At 43.5% G+C, this 13,467-nt stretch overlaps 1 protein-coding gene and 1 long non-coding RNA gene across 14 annotated transcripts in view; one reads left to right on the forward strand and one right to left on the reverse strand.

The window, feature by feature from the left end:
• Positions 1-13,467, reverse strand: part of FGGY (FGGY carbohydrate kinase domain containing) — a 322,855-nt gene that overhangs the window by 225,306 nt on the left and 84,082 nt on the right. For all 13 annotated transcript variants that reach the window (XR_009743019.1, XM_061451142.1, XM_061451143.1 and 10 more), the window contains one exon: positions 9,656-9,720. Coding sequence is in view for 12 of the 13 variants with exons in the window: in XM_061451142.1 (XP_061307126.1) it covers positions 9,656-9,709 (54 nt within the window). In the remaining variant the exon portion in view is untranslated. The remainder of the gene's footprint in view (positions 1-9,655; positions 9,721-13,467) is intronic.
• The window catches only part of LOC133268274 (uncharacterized), a 178,769-nt gene that overhangs the window by 61,272 nt on the left and 104,030 nt on the right, over positions 1-13,467 (forward strand). The window lies entirely within an intron of this gene.

Below are 13,467 nucleotides of genomic sequence, written 5' to 3' on the forward strand. Positions count from 1 at the left end.
GACTTGGTACTAGTTTCTATTTCAAGCTAATCTTCTCTGACAAACAGCATTTATTTAGCAGCTGGGCTTTAGGATTCACATGCATTTCCTCTCCGTCTCTCCAAGACGACATGAAGATCTTTTTTCTTCCAACTCCCAGTGTGAGATGTGCCTTAAAAAAATCTCCCGGATGGTTTAAATACCAACACAGGGATTCTCCCGAGGGAGAGAAAGAGGGGGGCGTCTACCACATGAAAAGAAAGGATCCCTCCTGCATCATCAGTTCTCCTTAGAAACTTAGAGGAGACTGTTCTGTGTACATAACAACACGGTCTCTGTTACAGACTTCTTTGAAGTCTGAAGAAAGGGATGTTGTGAAAGGGAACTCCTACAGTGTGCAGTGCATTTAGTCTGCCTTTAGGTCAACCCAGATGGAGGAGACAGGGCCCGCATGGCTTGCTTCACCTTCCTCTCTCCCCTTCTGGGAAGGGTTTCATCAGTGTCATAGAGATGTTCAAGGGTGCTGCTTTCTTGAAGCACAAACCCCCTCTTACTTCACTACAGGCCCAGCAGATCCAAGTGGATGATGGAGAAGGTTATTTGCACCAGTTTGTAGCACTTCACAACTCAACAGGTTGAAAACTGAATATGCAAATAAATGCATCTGAGGAATGAAAAAATATGGTTTTCTCAGACACCAAAAATGTTCTGCTCTTCTTGATCCTCATTTTTGTCTATTTTTCAATTTCTTAGAAGAAATCTCGAATGGTGCTTAGATATATTTAACTGTTTCTAATGCACTATAAAGAACAGTGAAGAGCTTGCATCTCCCTGAACATCATAGAATCACAGAATGGTTTGGGTTGGAAGGGACCTTAAAGCTCATCCAGTTCCAACCCCTGCCAAGGGCAGGGACACCTTCCACTAGAGCAGCTTGCTCCAAGCCCTATCCAACCCGGCCTTGAACACTGCCAGGGATGGGGCATGACCTGCAGGCTTCAGAAAGCACATACCCCTTTAAAGATAAATCTGTCACTACAGAATCAGATATAATTAACAGAAGTCTTCACTCTCCAAGGGGTGAAAGAAGAGAGAGAGAATCACCACAAAATATCAGCCACAGACTAGACAGAGTATGAAAGCAAGAGATTTAAATGTGGATTGTGGCTCTTGTTCAGATATGCATCTTTAGTGGAGTAAATTTCACCTAACAAGTCATTTTTCTTCTGCTAACCAACCACTAGTCTCTGGTACTGGTGTTCCAGGTTACTGACTGGGTTGAAATACATGGGAAATGAACGCAGCGTGCAGATCCTGGATACCTGTAGTATTTGGGCGGCTGTTGACACAGCAGAGGCTCGGTGTACTCCTGCTGCAGCCATGTTTCCTGTTTCTATAAACATGCTCTGTTTGAAAAGGGGCTACTATGGGCACACATGTGCACTTTATAGCTAGTTTCGTGCCAACATAAATGAAGCCCAAATGCCATCTTGGTGACATAATATAAGGCTTATGCCTAAGGGAGTCCACATACATAAGTAAGTGGGTTCCAAAGTAATTAATTTGGGGAGTCCACTTACATTTCAATCTCACAAGCAGACAGGCTGCCCCGTGGTTCCCTTGGCTTTTCAGCGTCAGACTCCCCAAATTTCACTCTTCCATTTCCTTCACTTCCTCACCTTTCAGGGTCAGAACTTAACACCGCAAAGGGAAATGAAACAGAGAAAACCAAACCAAAACAAGCTGCGAAGCAGATTAAAGCCACGTTTGACATTCAGAGCTACACGGTTCCTTCTTCAGTTGCAGGTATGAAGTTGTAATAGTTATGTGGCCACAACGCCCAGTATAAACATGGGGGTTTTAACAAAGGAAGGTTTTAAATGCATCCTCACTCAAAAAATGTCACAGCTTTCTAAACATAGTCTATTTAATGTTCAAGTCAGCTGAATTCTAAGTTGCTTTCTTACTTTTGCTTAGAAATGGTCTGCAAAGTAGACAGAAACCCCCTTACACTTCCCTCAACCCTTGGTGCTCAAAAGGCACTGTCTCTGAGGGGAAGGTGCTTGCAAACCAAGCCACAGAAGTATATGCTTCTGCTTGCTAAGAGGGTGGACCTGTCTGCCCAATGTCTTCTCCTGCGTGGGACCGAGAGTACTGCCATCAGCCTATGGCTCTTGCAGAATTCCTGCTCTGACTGCACTGTTAAACAACTCTCTGCAGAGAACTGAACTTGCTAAAGACAGTGTCCAACTTCTTTCCCAGGAAAAGCAGAAAACTAATTCCCACTGCCTCCTGCAGAGGCGGGATCAAATGTAAGTGAAGAGACATGCAGTTAGTCATGGGACAAAACGGCCCGTCCAGATTCAAGAGGAAAGATGTTTCATTGCTTATCCAATTTGTACACACTGCCTGAGTCATTTAGCAGTTCATGGGATCGACCTTAAACCAAGGATTCCCATGTTTTTTGCAGCACGGAAAGACTCATAGAATCACAGAATAGTTTGGGTTGGAAGGGACCTTCAAAGGTCATGGACCCACCCTGCAATGAGCAGGGACATCTTCAACTAGATCCAGAGCTGATCTAGCTGGAGCTGCTTCACACAGCCAACACAAAGGTTATTAGCTTGGTCCCACAGTTCCCCCTATAAGATGCTCACACCTCATGAGGAGCTCTGAGGGATCACAGTGTATGTTTGCAGATCCTAGTCTATCCTTAAACTGCAGTGTTTCCAGATTTGTTTGTGCAGTACTAGTGCAGAACTGCTTCTATCAGACAGACTGATTCAGCCTTCATACTTTTTAAAGACAAGAGGATAGTGATCATATAGACATTTCCAATGAGAGCTCTTCTGGTCCATTTTAAATGTTCAACCTGGCTTTCAGAAGAGATTTCAGCCTTGCTTCTGATTTAGTCTGATGAACGTGTAGCAAGTTCCAGGGCTGCCTCTCTTCTTAATGCACCTGTTTCCAGGAGTTCCCACAGAGGTCATAATGGTCGATACATAATGAAGGAATACAAGAAGCTTGTAAGAGAGGTCAGACTTCATGGACCTGATGAGAAACATCCAGAAAAAGACCATAAAAGCTACTAACAGAGCATAAGAAAGCATGGCAATGACTAACCTTTCCTGGTGAATAAGTGCTTACAGCTAAACCTTTACTATCCTACTAACCAGGCAGAAATGAAAGACCCTCACTTCCAAGGGGATTATTGCATTTCTTCTTTCTCATTTAGGACCTAGAAAATGAACCTTCAGAAAATGATGCTGTGGTTTTGAAAAGCCAGATACAATCTGCTGAGCACCAGCGGCTTTTTCTACACAGACTAAACAGACATCCAGCGCTGCCATGATCGGGAAGATCTGAGGGAGGAAGCAGATTTTGCTTCTTTACACTTGAAATTCTTCTTCTGTGCATGCCTTGTGCCTGAAGAGATGTAAACAGAGGGGGAAAAACGTGGCTAAAGGAATTATTCAACACAACTTACAAGTGCCTGTGGACACTCCTGCAGAGACTGAGAAAACATGCAGAGAGGTAGACTTCTTATAAGATCCTCTTTTATTTTAGAGGAGAAAATGATGTGTATAATTTTAATGTTATGTAAAGACGAGCAGGTAGAATAACTGAACAAAGGCATTAAACAGGACTAAACTTCCCAGTTATATGATTTAACTTCATTTGTGGTCATACAGGACCCTATTGCTCATGTGAGAAGACAATTCAGTCTTCAGAAGGACCAAAATGAATGTTCACAGTTTTAAAGGGTGGGTCTCAAAGGTGAAACAGAAGCAGCTTTTCATCAAGTTGTCCCAAATTTAGAACCAAACTCTTCTTTTGCTGCAAGGCAAATGGATGATTCTTCCAAGCTGGGGATGGAAGAGTCCTGAAAGCAAATGCAATGCAGTGATCAGCCACGTTTAACACAGTAATAAATGAGATGAGAGTGGAGGAGTTACAGCAAATGTGCAAGTAGGACAGAAACACATGCATAGACTTGAGGCTTGCCTAAAGTTTTGAAGGTTTCAGGAAAAGAAATGTCTTCCATCATATCTTGTCTCTTGCTTTCATGAGCATTTTGCAATGTCCAAATTCTTACCAGCAAATTCTTACCAGCTAAAAAGAGAACAGCACTCTACTTTGCACATGATGGTATGATGCCCTATGCTGGTGAGATGATATCCTATGCTACATTAGGGATCTCTCTGCTCCTTCTTTTATCTGTGGTTGTAGCCACTAACAAAACTTTAACAGAAGAGTAAAAAGAAGTTTGCAATAGGCAGCTATGGGCAACTCTGACCACAGGAAGTTTCTTTCTTCTCCCTAGAAGCCAAAGCCTGAAGTCATTCCTGTGCCTTATACAACTCTTAATTATTTTCAATCCTTGCTGCAGTCACTGGAAGTGTCCTCATAAACTGGATAAATCCACCTTTTTGAGGGCTTTACTGAGTTATTCCTGGTGATATCTTGTGGCAATTGATTTGTTTAAAGATCCAGGTATCTTCGAGGATGCTTTAATCAACAGCAGATTCTGGCCTCACCACAAAGCTCCTGAAATTCATATGTCTTTAGTCCAGATGAGCCACTTCAAAACTGCAAATAGGTACCCACTGGAGGGGCAAAAATGCAAGAGTTCCCCCAACCAGCTGGTAAATATGTGGCCCAGCTCCCTGCCTACCGCAGAACTGGGAAGAGGAGGTCTGAATCCAGCCAGTTGCTCTTCCTTACCCTGCTCCAGGCAGCTGCACCCATCAGCCACCAACCCAAGGAGACACGCTATGGAAGTCCACCTTCTGCTGTCCCTGGCAACCAGCTTGTGGCTGTGGAGAAGTCCTTCAGCAAAGAGTGAGGAATATGAAGGAATTGGGAATACACCTTGCAGCTTCTGCTACTCCCAAATGACGTACTCTTAGGGAGAAGGGACAAGCAGCCTGAATCACTGGTGTTAAAGTTGGGGGAAGAGGTCGAACAAGTCTTGAAGGCTATGTGGGTAGACAGGGGAAAGAAAAGCAGAGAACTTCTGGTATAGATCCTTAGGTCAGTATAATCAGCAAAGGATCATGCAATAAGACAGGAATGAAATCATGGCTTGAGCAATGATTCTGTGCCACCAATGAAATCCTGTGGGGAATAGTCATTGAAAGGGTAGGCTTAGCCTGGGCTTTTCATACTTCAGAGCACAGGCAGTCTGAGGGGAAATGATTTATGAGGACAGAGCTAAATGCTTATTGCTAGGTTAAACAACAAGTAATGGCAGACATAACAGTCTACAAATACCCATAGGAGTAAATGTCAAGGAGTGTGAGGAATTGTTTTGAACAGCAGGATATATTTCCTGAGGCTGAGGTGCAGTGGCTTGTGATACACTTGTCCAAACAGCTGAAGTCCTGGTGGTGGGGACTACTAGCCTGGGCAAAGCAAAAGAAAGGCAAGGAACAAATCTGTGGTGCTGGACAATTGAAAGAGATTATTCAAATCCATCCCACGTTCAGATGAGCTCCACATCTCCATCGCAGCAGAAGCTATCTGCAATGTTCAGCAAAGTGTATAGTTGGAGACAGCATTCTGGAGACATACTGCAACTGCTTTTCCCTTTAGGATTTTTGTGAGAGCAGCAATTACAAACTTTATTTAATCAAGGCAGTTTCAGGTTGATTGTATAAATGAAGAAGTCACACAGCTGCTATTGCAAAGGAATAAGCACACAACATTACTCAGAGCTAGAAAGACTCTCCACCACAGCAGTTTCATTACAATTAACATCAAATTTATCCTGCACAGAGGATGAGTGGTAAAATTGCACCCTATCTCATGCCCACTTAAGCCCCTGAAATAGCTCTTAAATGGACTTGACCTTCATTCTGTGTTAAGCACCTGCGTAAGGGGTGAGATCCAGCCCAAGGCCATGTCACAGTAAAGGTTTCAGTGGAAGGCCTGGGGGACGCGCCTGATGCTCCTTCACATGGGAAAAAATCGCTGCTGGGAATACACTGAGCAAGAGGAATGCAGGGGAAAGGGAAGGAATGCCAAGCAAAAGGCAAACAAAACAAAAAGGACCTTTCAGTTTTGCATGGCATCGCAACTGCGGCAGGGTCAGGAACGTGAAGCTATAATGAGCAAGGTAGAAAGGCAGGATGGGATCGCCTCTGCCTCCCTCAGATTGCAAAAGTATCATGTAATTAAAAGAGATAAATACAGGTAAAGGGGGAAAGGGCTCCTATGTAGTCCTGAATTGTGTTACGGAGGAGGGGAAAGGACTAAAGCAAAGCAACAGCCACAGGAAACAAATGTAACCCTAAGATACCTCCTATCTCCCTCTTTTCTGGCAGATGGCCTGTTCCCAGTTCCTGTGGCTTGGTTTGTGCGCTAAGGAGGATAAAGTAAACAGTTTCCTTACTTCTTCCTGCCCAGACTGGGACATGGGATCACTAATGTGGAGTGCTGCTTAACCCAGGCAGGAACCTAATTCTCACTTAGCCCTGACTCCTGAGAAATAATCCCGGTGCTGGTTTCCAGGGACAAGAAAGGAGAGACTAACAGTTCCTTGGCCTCTGCATGGAGAAGAAGGTAAATTCCCTACAAATACCCCCAAATTTATACCATACTTGGCATTTTTCAGAATGCAAAGGTGAGATGTGGGGAAACAAAGAGGAGCCATCTGTGACTCCTATGGGGAGGAGGGGACCAAAAGAAACCCAGGAGAGCAGGGGAGGAGTTCTGGCCGAGCATCATTAGGTGGTTCAGTTGATGCCTACGTGGTTTGAGCACATGCACAGAACAAAACACATTGCTAAAGTGTCATAAAGAGAGGGCTTTCAGAACTACCTAAAACCAAACTGCAGTTTGTCTCCCATCTCAAGGCTAGGAAAGAGCTGACCATCCTAGAGGAAAATCCACTCAATATCACAGCAATTTCAAATTTGGAGATTTAGGAATTGATTAAGGAGAAATTCAGGCACAAAAAACCCACCACAGCTGAGGATCTCTTTTTGCCAAAGGTTTACAAGTGGCAGGAAAAAAAAGCATTGAGGAAGAAAGGTCTTGTAATTAAATCCTTAACCTGAGATTCAGGTTCTTCTTCTCATCTTAGGTTAATGTCTAAACACAGTCACAAGAGGTGCCTTGTATATTTGTAAACATGATGTTGCTTAAAGGTACATGATATAATATACAATTTCATAACCCATGGCATGCTGTCAGGAGGGTACAGTGGGAATAGCTGAGTGACTATGCAATACTGTCATTCCTGTGGTAAATCATAGAATCCCAGACTGGTTTGGGTTGGAAGGGACCTTAAAGCTCATCCAGTTCCAACCCCTGCCACGGGCAGGGACACCTTCCACTAGAGCAGCTTGCTCCAAGCCCCTGTGTCCAACCTGGCCTTGAACACTGCCAGGAATGGGGCAGCCACAGCTTCTCTGGGCACCCTGTGCCAGCGCCTCAGCACCCTCACAGGGAAGAACTTCTGCCTAAGGTCTAACCTAAGTCTCCCTCATTTAACTTCGAAGCCATTACCCCTTGTCCTATCACTACATAAATATATCCAGCAAAATTCAGGTATTGTCATGGCACACAAAATCGTGCCAGGGGGAGGCCTGGAGTCTACTGTGTCTGTTCTGTGTTGAGGAAGGAAAGTGCTTTTCACCTTCCAGACTTGTTTCTCCTCAAGCTAAAGCTGTCACCTGGACAGAGCCATACAGACTGTACACTCCCAAAGAAGCATTTTCTCTCATACAACAGCATCCAAGGAGTGAGAAACCTTCTGCCCTTTACTTTCGTTTCATTAGTTTTGTGATGTGAGACAACACATCCCACTGAAAACCGAAGTAGGACACAAAAAGAAGCAAACAATCCTTCCTGTGAATCTCTGCTTTTGTCTGGAATCCTTTGCTGGATGTTTATGGGATCCCATAAAGTTGCTGAAACATGCCTGCTGTATTTCTAATTGTCATTTGAAATGCCAAACCCCAGAAGTCTTGCTTAGATTGTACGCGAACACAGTGTCTGCTTATGTTCAAACCCTCAGGCACTTGAAATAACTCTACTGTACACAGAGAACGCTGTTCATTTCGGTTTTACAGTTTTTGCCTGTGTAGAAGGAGCTCTCATGTCTTGAGAACATAAATGTATGTTCATAACCAAGGAGCAAGATCACAGCTGCAATCTACCTGAGCCTTGGATCGTATTTCAGCGGTGGCATGAACTGAAAAAAGCAGCTTATTTCTCTGTTTAATTTACAAGAGCTACAACCGGAATGGCACATATTAGACTTACTGACGTAACGCACAGGTGAGTGCATGGTACAGGTCCACCTCTGTGCCTGATCCATAGGGAATTCCAGCCTGTTTCAGCCAGACTTAAGAGCCATTACCACTGTAGCCCTGGAGGAACCTGGTCTGAACCCTGGTGTGTTTAGTGAAGGCGGCAGCTGCCATAACAGACTTCTGTGTAGGTTACAAACTTGGGGCATAAAATGAGGCCTTTTTATTGATTTCATACCAAGCCTCCATTGTTCTGTCTTAAAGAATAAACCATTACAGAGAATTTATAAGCAAATTTGCTTTTTTTTTTCCTTTCAAGGATTAAACAGGAGCAGATCGTAATTTCCTTTAAATGCATCTATTATTCATCAGCATTGAGCAAGTTTTATTATGGGCTTAAACCCAACAGTATATATATCTTTATACTCAATTCCAATCTGGTCTTTACGTGTGCTCTGAAACTCACATTTTAGGTTTAGATGTGATTGACCATGAAAGTCACAAGGTAATACGTGTTCCTTGAGTAAAGGCACAGACAAGTGTCTGGCCAATGTTCATGTTTCAAACTAGTTTGTTGTCAATAATCTTCCATGCAATTTTGCCACTTCCTTTATGTAGGAATCTCTGCAAGTAGGTTAGTACAGTGTGGATTGCAGAAAGCTGACACATAGTATTTATGACCAGAGAAGAAGTAAATGAATTTCAGTGTTTGATTCAACACTGGAGAAAGGCTATTGCCAGTATTTATTCACCCACAGCAATAAGAGAAGGCACAGTCCCTCCTCTAGTCCAGCCATATTACCAGACAAGGAAAATCCTGCTGAGTTAGGACTACAGACAGGGGGTCAAAGAAAGAGATGCTTCATGCCCTCTCAATGGGCATCTCATGCAGCCTGTCATAGCTGCCATTTGTAACATGCACAGTAGAGGAATAGGTGGAGAAATGAAGCCATGCACGTAAGGTTAACACCTTTCTTTTTAAGCAACCACCACTTTTTGCACTGACATGCACAAGGGTCACTTGTGGTTTTCCTTCCCTTGAAATCTGTGTTTCCTGAGAGGAAGGAGAGCTCAAATACAGGAACAAGTGGCTGCACACCATTTCCAGCAGTATAGTAGATCTTCCGCATTGACACAGGTTTAGGAACCACATCTGAATCTCTAAACTTGCTGATGTTCTCCCTTTGAAAGGAGAGAAGATGGGGAAGGAGATGGGTGGAGAAGGTGAAGAGGTGGGTCAGTCCTTTTAAAGGCCTTGCAAACACAGCAAAACTGCTTCCATCGCTTTAAATCTACCATAAAAAGTAGGTTGCAATACAAGTGGGAAATAAAAGGAAATGTTTCAACTAATAAAATGCACTGGACTGGCACCAAGCTTGTGCTTAAAAAGCTGCTTATAATAAACAGCAATCACTTACAGTATCATTGTGAGATGATGAGAGGCTTCCGAGATTGAAGAGTACCTGGCTCATCTGGTTGAGACCTGGAAAACACAGTGTCACATATCAGCAAACACTAGCAATCAAAGCATGTTTTGAGGGCTGTTAAACAGGAAGAAATGTTCAAAGCCAGTCTGCTGGGCCACTCTGTGACCTAATCCTGGCCAGAGAGAAGCAAATCTGCTGTTCCCTAGATCACCACTGATAAAAGAGAAAAACTTCAGTTCACCAGATAAGTACATCAGTTTGTCTGGGTTCTATTGCAAACCATTTTTAAGCCTCTAAAAGGGTTAATGGGACTCTAGAGCTAATAAATTATAGAATCCTAGACTGGTTTGGGCTGGAAGGGACCTTAAAGCTCCTCCAGTTCCAACCCCTGCCACGGGCAGGGGCACCTTCCACTAGAGCAGCTTGCTCCAAGCCCCTGTGTCCAACCTGGCCTTGAACACTGCCAGGGATGGGGCAGCCACAGCTTCTCTGGGCACCCTGTGCCAGCGCCTCAGCACCCCCACAGGGAAGAGATTCTTCCTAATGTCTCATCTAAATCTCCCATCTTTCAGCTTAAATCCATTATGAAATACTTTATGCAGCTGTGTAGGTGCTAGGAAGATGAATACGGGTTGACTTTTACCAACTTAACCTATGCAGTGAGTCATAATTTGTACCTTGCGTCATTCAATAAATGGGTCTTTTAGAAAGTCAACCCACCTTGAATGGGCTGCTAGCTCTCAAAAAGCAAGAACCCTGCTCTCCTGCCCACAGGCTGCCTAGTTGTAGGATCAGAAAAGCTATTCTCTCAAGGTTCCAGTGGGATAGCAATAATAGGCTCCAACAAAACAACTACACGATCGTGGGTTTGCTGCATCTCTTAAAGGTCAAAAGGTTTTGACTGAAACGACTTTTTATTTCATGAACAACTAATTCTTAATCATAAATGTGTGTTAATCTCATTGCCACTTCTGCTGTGCCTTGTAACATTGTTTCCTGAGTCAATTATGCCTCACATCGACTTTTTAATTACTACCTTCATCAGGAAAACCTTGAAAGTTTAGATAGATAATATTTGCTTTTGTGCATTTCAACACAAGCTCCAGGGTGAAGGAGACTTTCTATTTTGTAGTCAACCAGGGGAAAGAAAAGCAAGCAGAGAGGAGGTCTACAGGCTCCCAGGGATCTCAGCACTGGGGAGAAAGAATAAGCATCTTTTGTTGAACAGGAAAATAATGACAAACAAAGTCAACAATCCCCTTTTGTTGTGAGCAAGAATGGCAGGGCTCTAATAGTCTTTAAAGGAGATAGAGAATTTCCATCCCAATGGAACCATGGAGTAGGTAGACACATAACAACGTTTTGGAGTTCAGTGATTTAATTTAGTACTGTGCCAAACAGTGATTACTTGATGAAGGGTGTTCCTAAATAGGATAACAACAAGGGAAGTGTGGCTCCAGGATAGCACTGGGCTCCAGTGTGCTTTGGTGTGCAGCTTTCTACTTTAATAGCAGGCTCAAATGAGAACAAATGATTTATTTCCCTAAGGAAAGTCAGGGCAATTGTAAACACAGGCTGACTGGTCCATGTTGCTAAAACTTCAGCGCTCAGGGTCCGATACAAGAACAGGGTTTAGGCACTAACTCAAGTGCAGAAGTGTATCCATTTCTTCAGCATTTTCCATCTCACTAACTCAGCCCCCTGCTCAGAGTACTGGTACATGTGAATTCCATTACTAGACACTGGCTTCTCCCAGCTCACTGTGCAGGCAAAGCAGCATCCTAATTAAGGCTCCTGAATCTCAGCCTCAGAGCTGGGTGCCTGTGTCCTTTATGGATCTTTGCTGTAGTGCATTAAAATCCCCCGTTGAGCCCCATGTGACACATTGTCCTTAACACCATAGATATGTGATTAATGATCCGCAGAATAGCAGCAGAAATCCTTTTTAACTTATCCATGGTCTCTCCTAAGCCTGGCCAACCTAGGCAGGAAGCACATGGTGTGCAGAAAAGGCAGCAGCAATACACAAGCCCCATGCATAGAAATAGAACAAGTCTTGTAATCATAGAATCCCAGACTGGTTTGGGTTGGAAGGGACCTTAAAGCTCACCCAGTTCCAACCCCTGCTACGGGCAGGGACACCTTCCACTAGAGCAGCTTGCTTCAAGCCCCTGTGTCCAACCTGTGGGGCAGCCACAGCTTCCCTGGGCACCCTGTGCCAGCACCTCAGTACCCTCACAGGGAAGAGCTTCTGCTTAAGAGCTAACCTACATCCACCATCAGTCAGTTTAAAGCCACTCTACCTTGTCCTATCCCTCTACGCTCTATCCAGACCTGCTCTATTTCAGTGAATAGCTCCTAGGTTTGCAGAGCGCAAACAAGCTCATTCCCTGGTTTTATCAAATGAAAAATTACCCCCTGAACTCTAAGAAGTGACCTTTGAAGGAAACAGAATTTTCACTTCAGTTTCTGCTAAATGAACTGCTTCAACCCATCCCAGGATCTTCAGCATCAGTATCTGAAGTTTCATGTAAGACACACAAAATATAAGTAAAATTACACTGATATATGTGCAGTAGAAGACATGACAGTTCTTTTCTTCCTTTTCTATCACCACCTGTTCCTACAATCCAAGCAAGGTCATCATCATTCTAACTTGAAGTAAGTCCTCTTACTTTAACACGTATTTTGGACCAGACCTGCTTTTAGGTGCATTAGTACAGATCTGCTCTCTTTACATGGACCTTCTCCAACTATATTCTGGTGTAAGCAAGACCAGAATCTTATTTTGGTGATGATTTGCAGAGTCAACATTGGTGCAGGCCACAGATTTTGGGGAAATCTCATCTATTAATGAGGAAAAGAATTTACAGTTCTGAATTATTATAACAGTACCATGATTTTATTTTTAATGATAACTTGTAGATGATGTTTCAAGCATCTCGCTTGAAATTTTAAACCCATCCATCAATGTATTCATCACCAAGCATGTTCTGTGTGCTAAGTCAGCTGCAGCTTTCATTACAGGGGAATAATACAAAGAAGTCTAAGAACAAATTCTTGGAGTCTCTGTTTAACACTTCAGATGAATGGTTGTGTAAAAGCTCTTATCAGAATCCTCTGTCACAGGCAACCTCCCTGATGCCAGAGGGAGCTTTGCTCATCAGTGGGAGAAGCAAGTGATTTGCACCTTAAGAAAAATATCAGCCTATATATGCGCAGACTTTGCGTGTGATTTGTGTTCCAGGTGGTGGTAAGATGTAAATCCTAGAGGCTTTCTTCACAGTGATTGAATGCCAAGAAGTGGAGCAGTTTACTGGAACAGCAGCAGTTTCTAATGTCTTTGCAGTGACACTTTAACTAGAAAGTCACAGTATTTTATATTCTGTTAAGCTGAGTTAGACTATTTTGGCAGAGAGTCTGTCTGCCTACCAAGGGTGGGGTAGGTATTTACTATCTATATAATGACTTCCTACTGCAAGTGGGTCAGGTAACTCAAATAACTAGCCAAAACTGCCTTTGGTTGAGCCTGGTGGAAGTCTAGCCTGTAAGTAAATATGTCCCTGTGCTGCAGAGTGCACATCCTCCACCATGTGATGTCTCAGCCATTTCCTGGTACTGCCACTCCAACAAATACTTCACTTTATCTCCCTCTGATTGTAACATCGGCAGTTTCACCACTGAAATTGTTGCTGTTGCTGCACTTTCTGGTGTCAATGGCCTGCTGTGAACTGAAAAAATACCTGCTGAAAAAGAACAGTCAAGCACTTGAATGACACCAGAGCTCCTTCCTTCTCTGCCTG

The sequence above is a fragment of the Pezoporus flaviventris genome, unplaced genomic scaffold, assembly GCF_033815535.1.
Source record: "Pezoporus flaviventris isolate CSIRO_AGI_PZ_B2104156 unplaced genomic scaffold, CSIRO_AGI_Pfla_v1 ptg000013l, whole genome shotgun sequence".
Taxonomy (NCBI): Eukaryota; Metazoa; Chordata; class Aves; order Psittaciformes; family Psittacidae; genus Pezoporus; species Pezoporus flaviventris.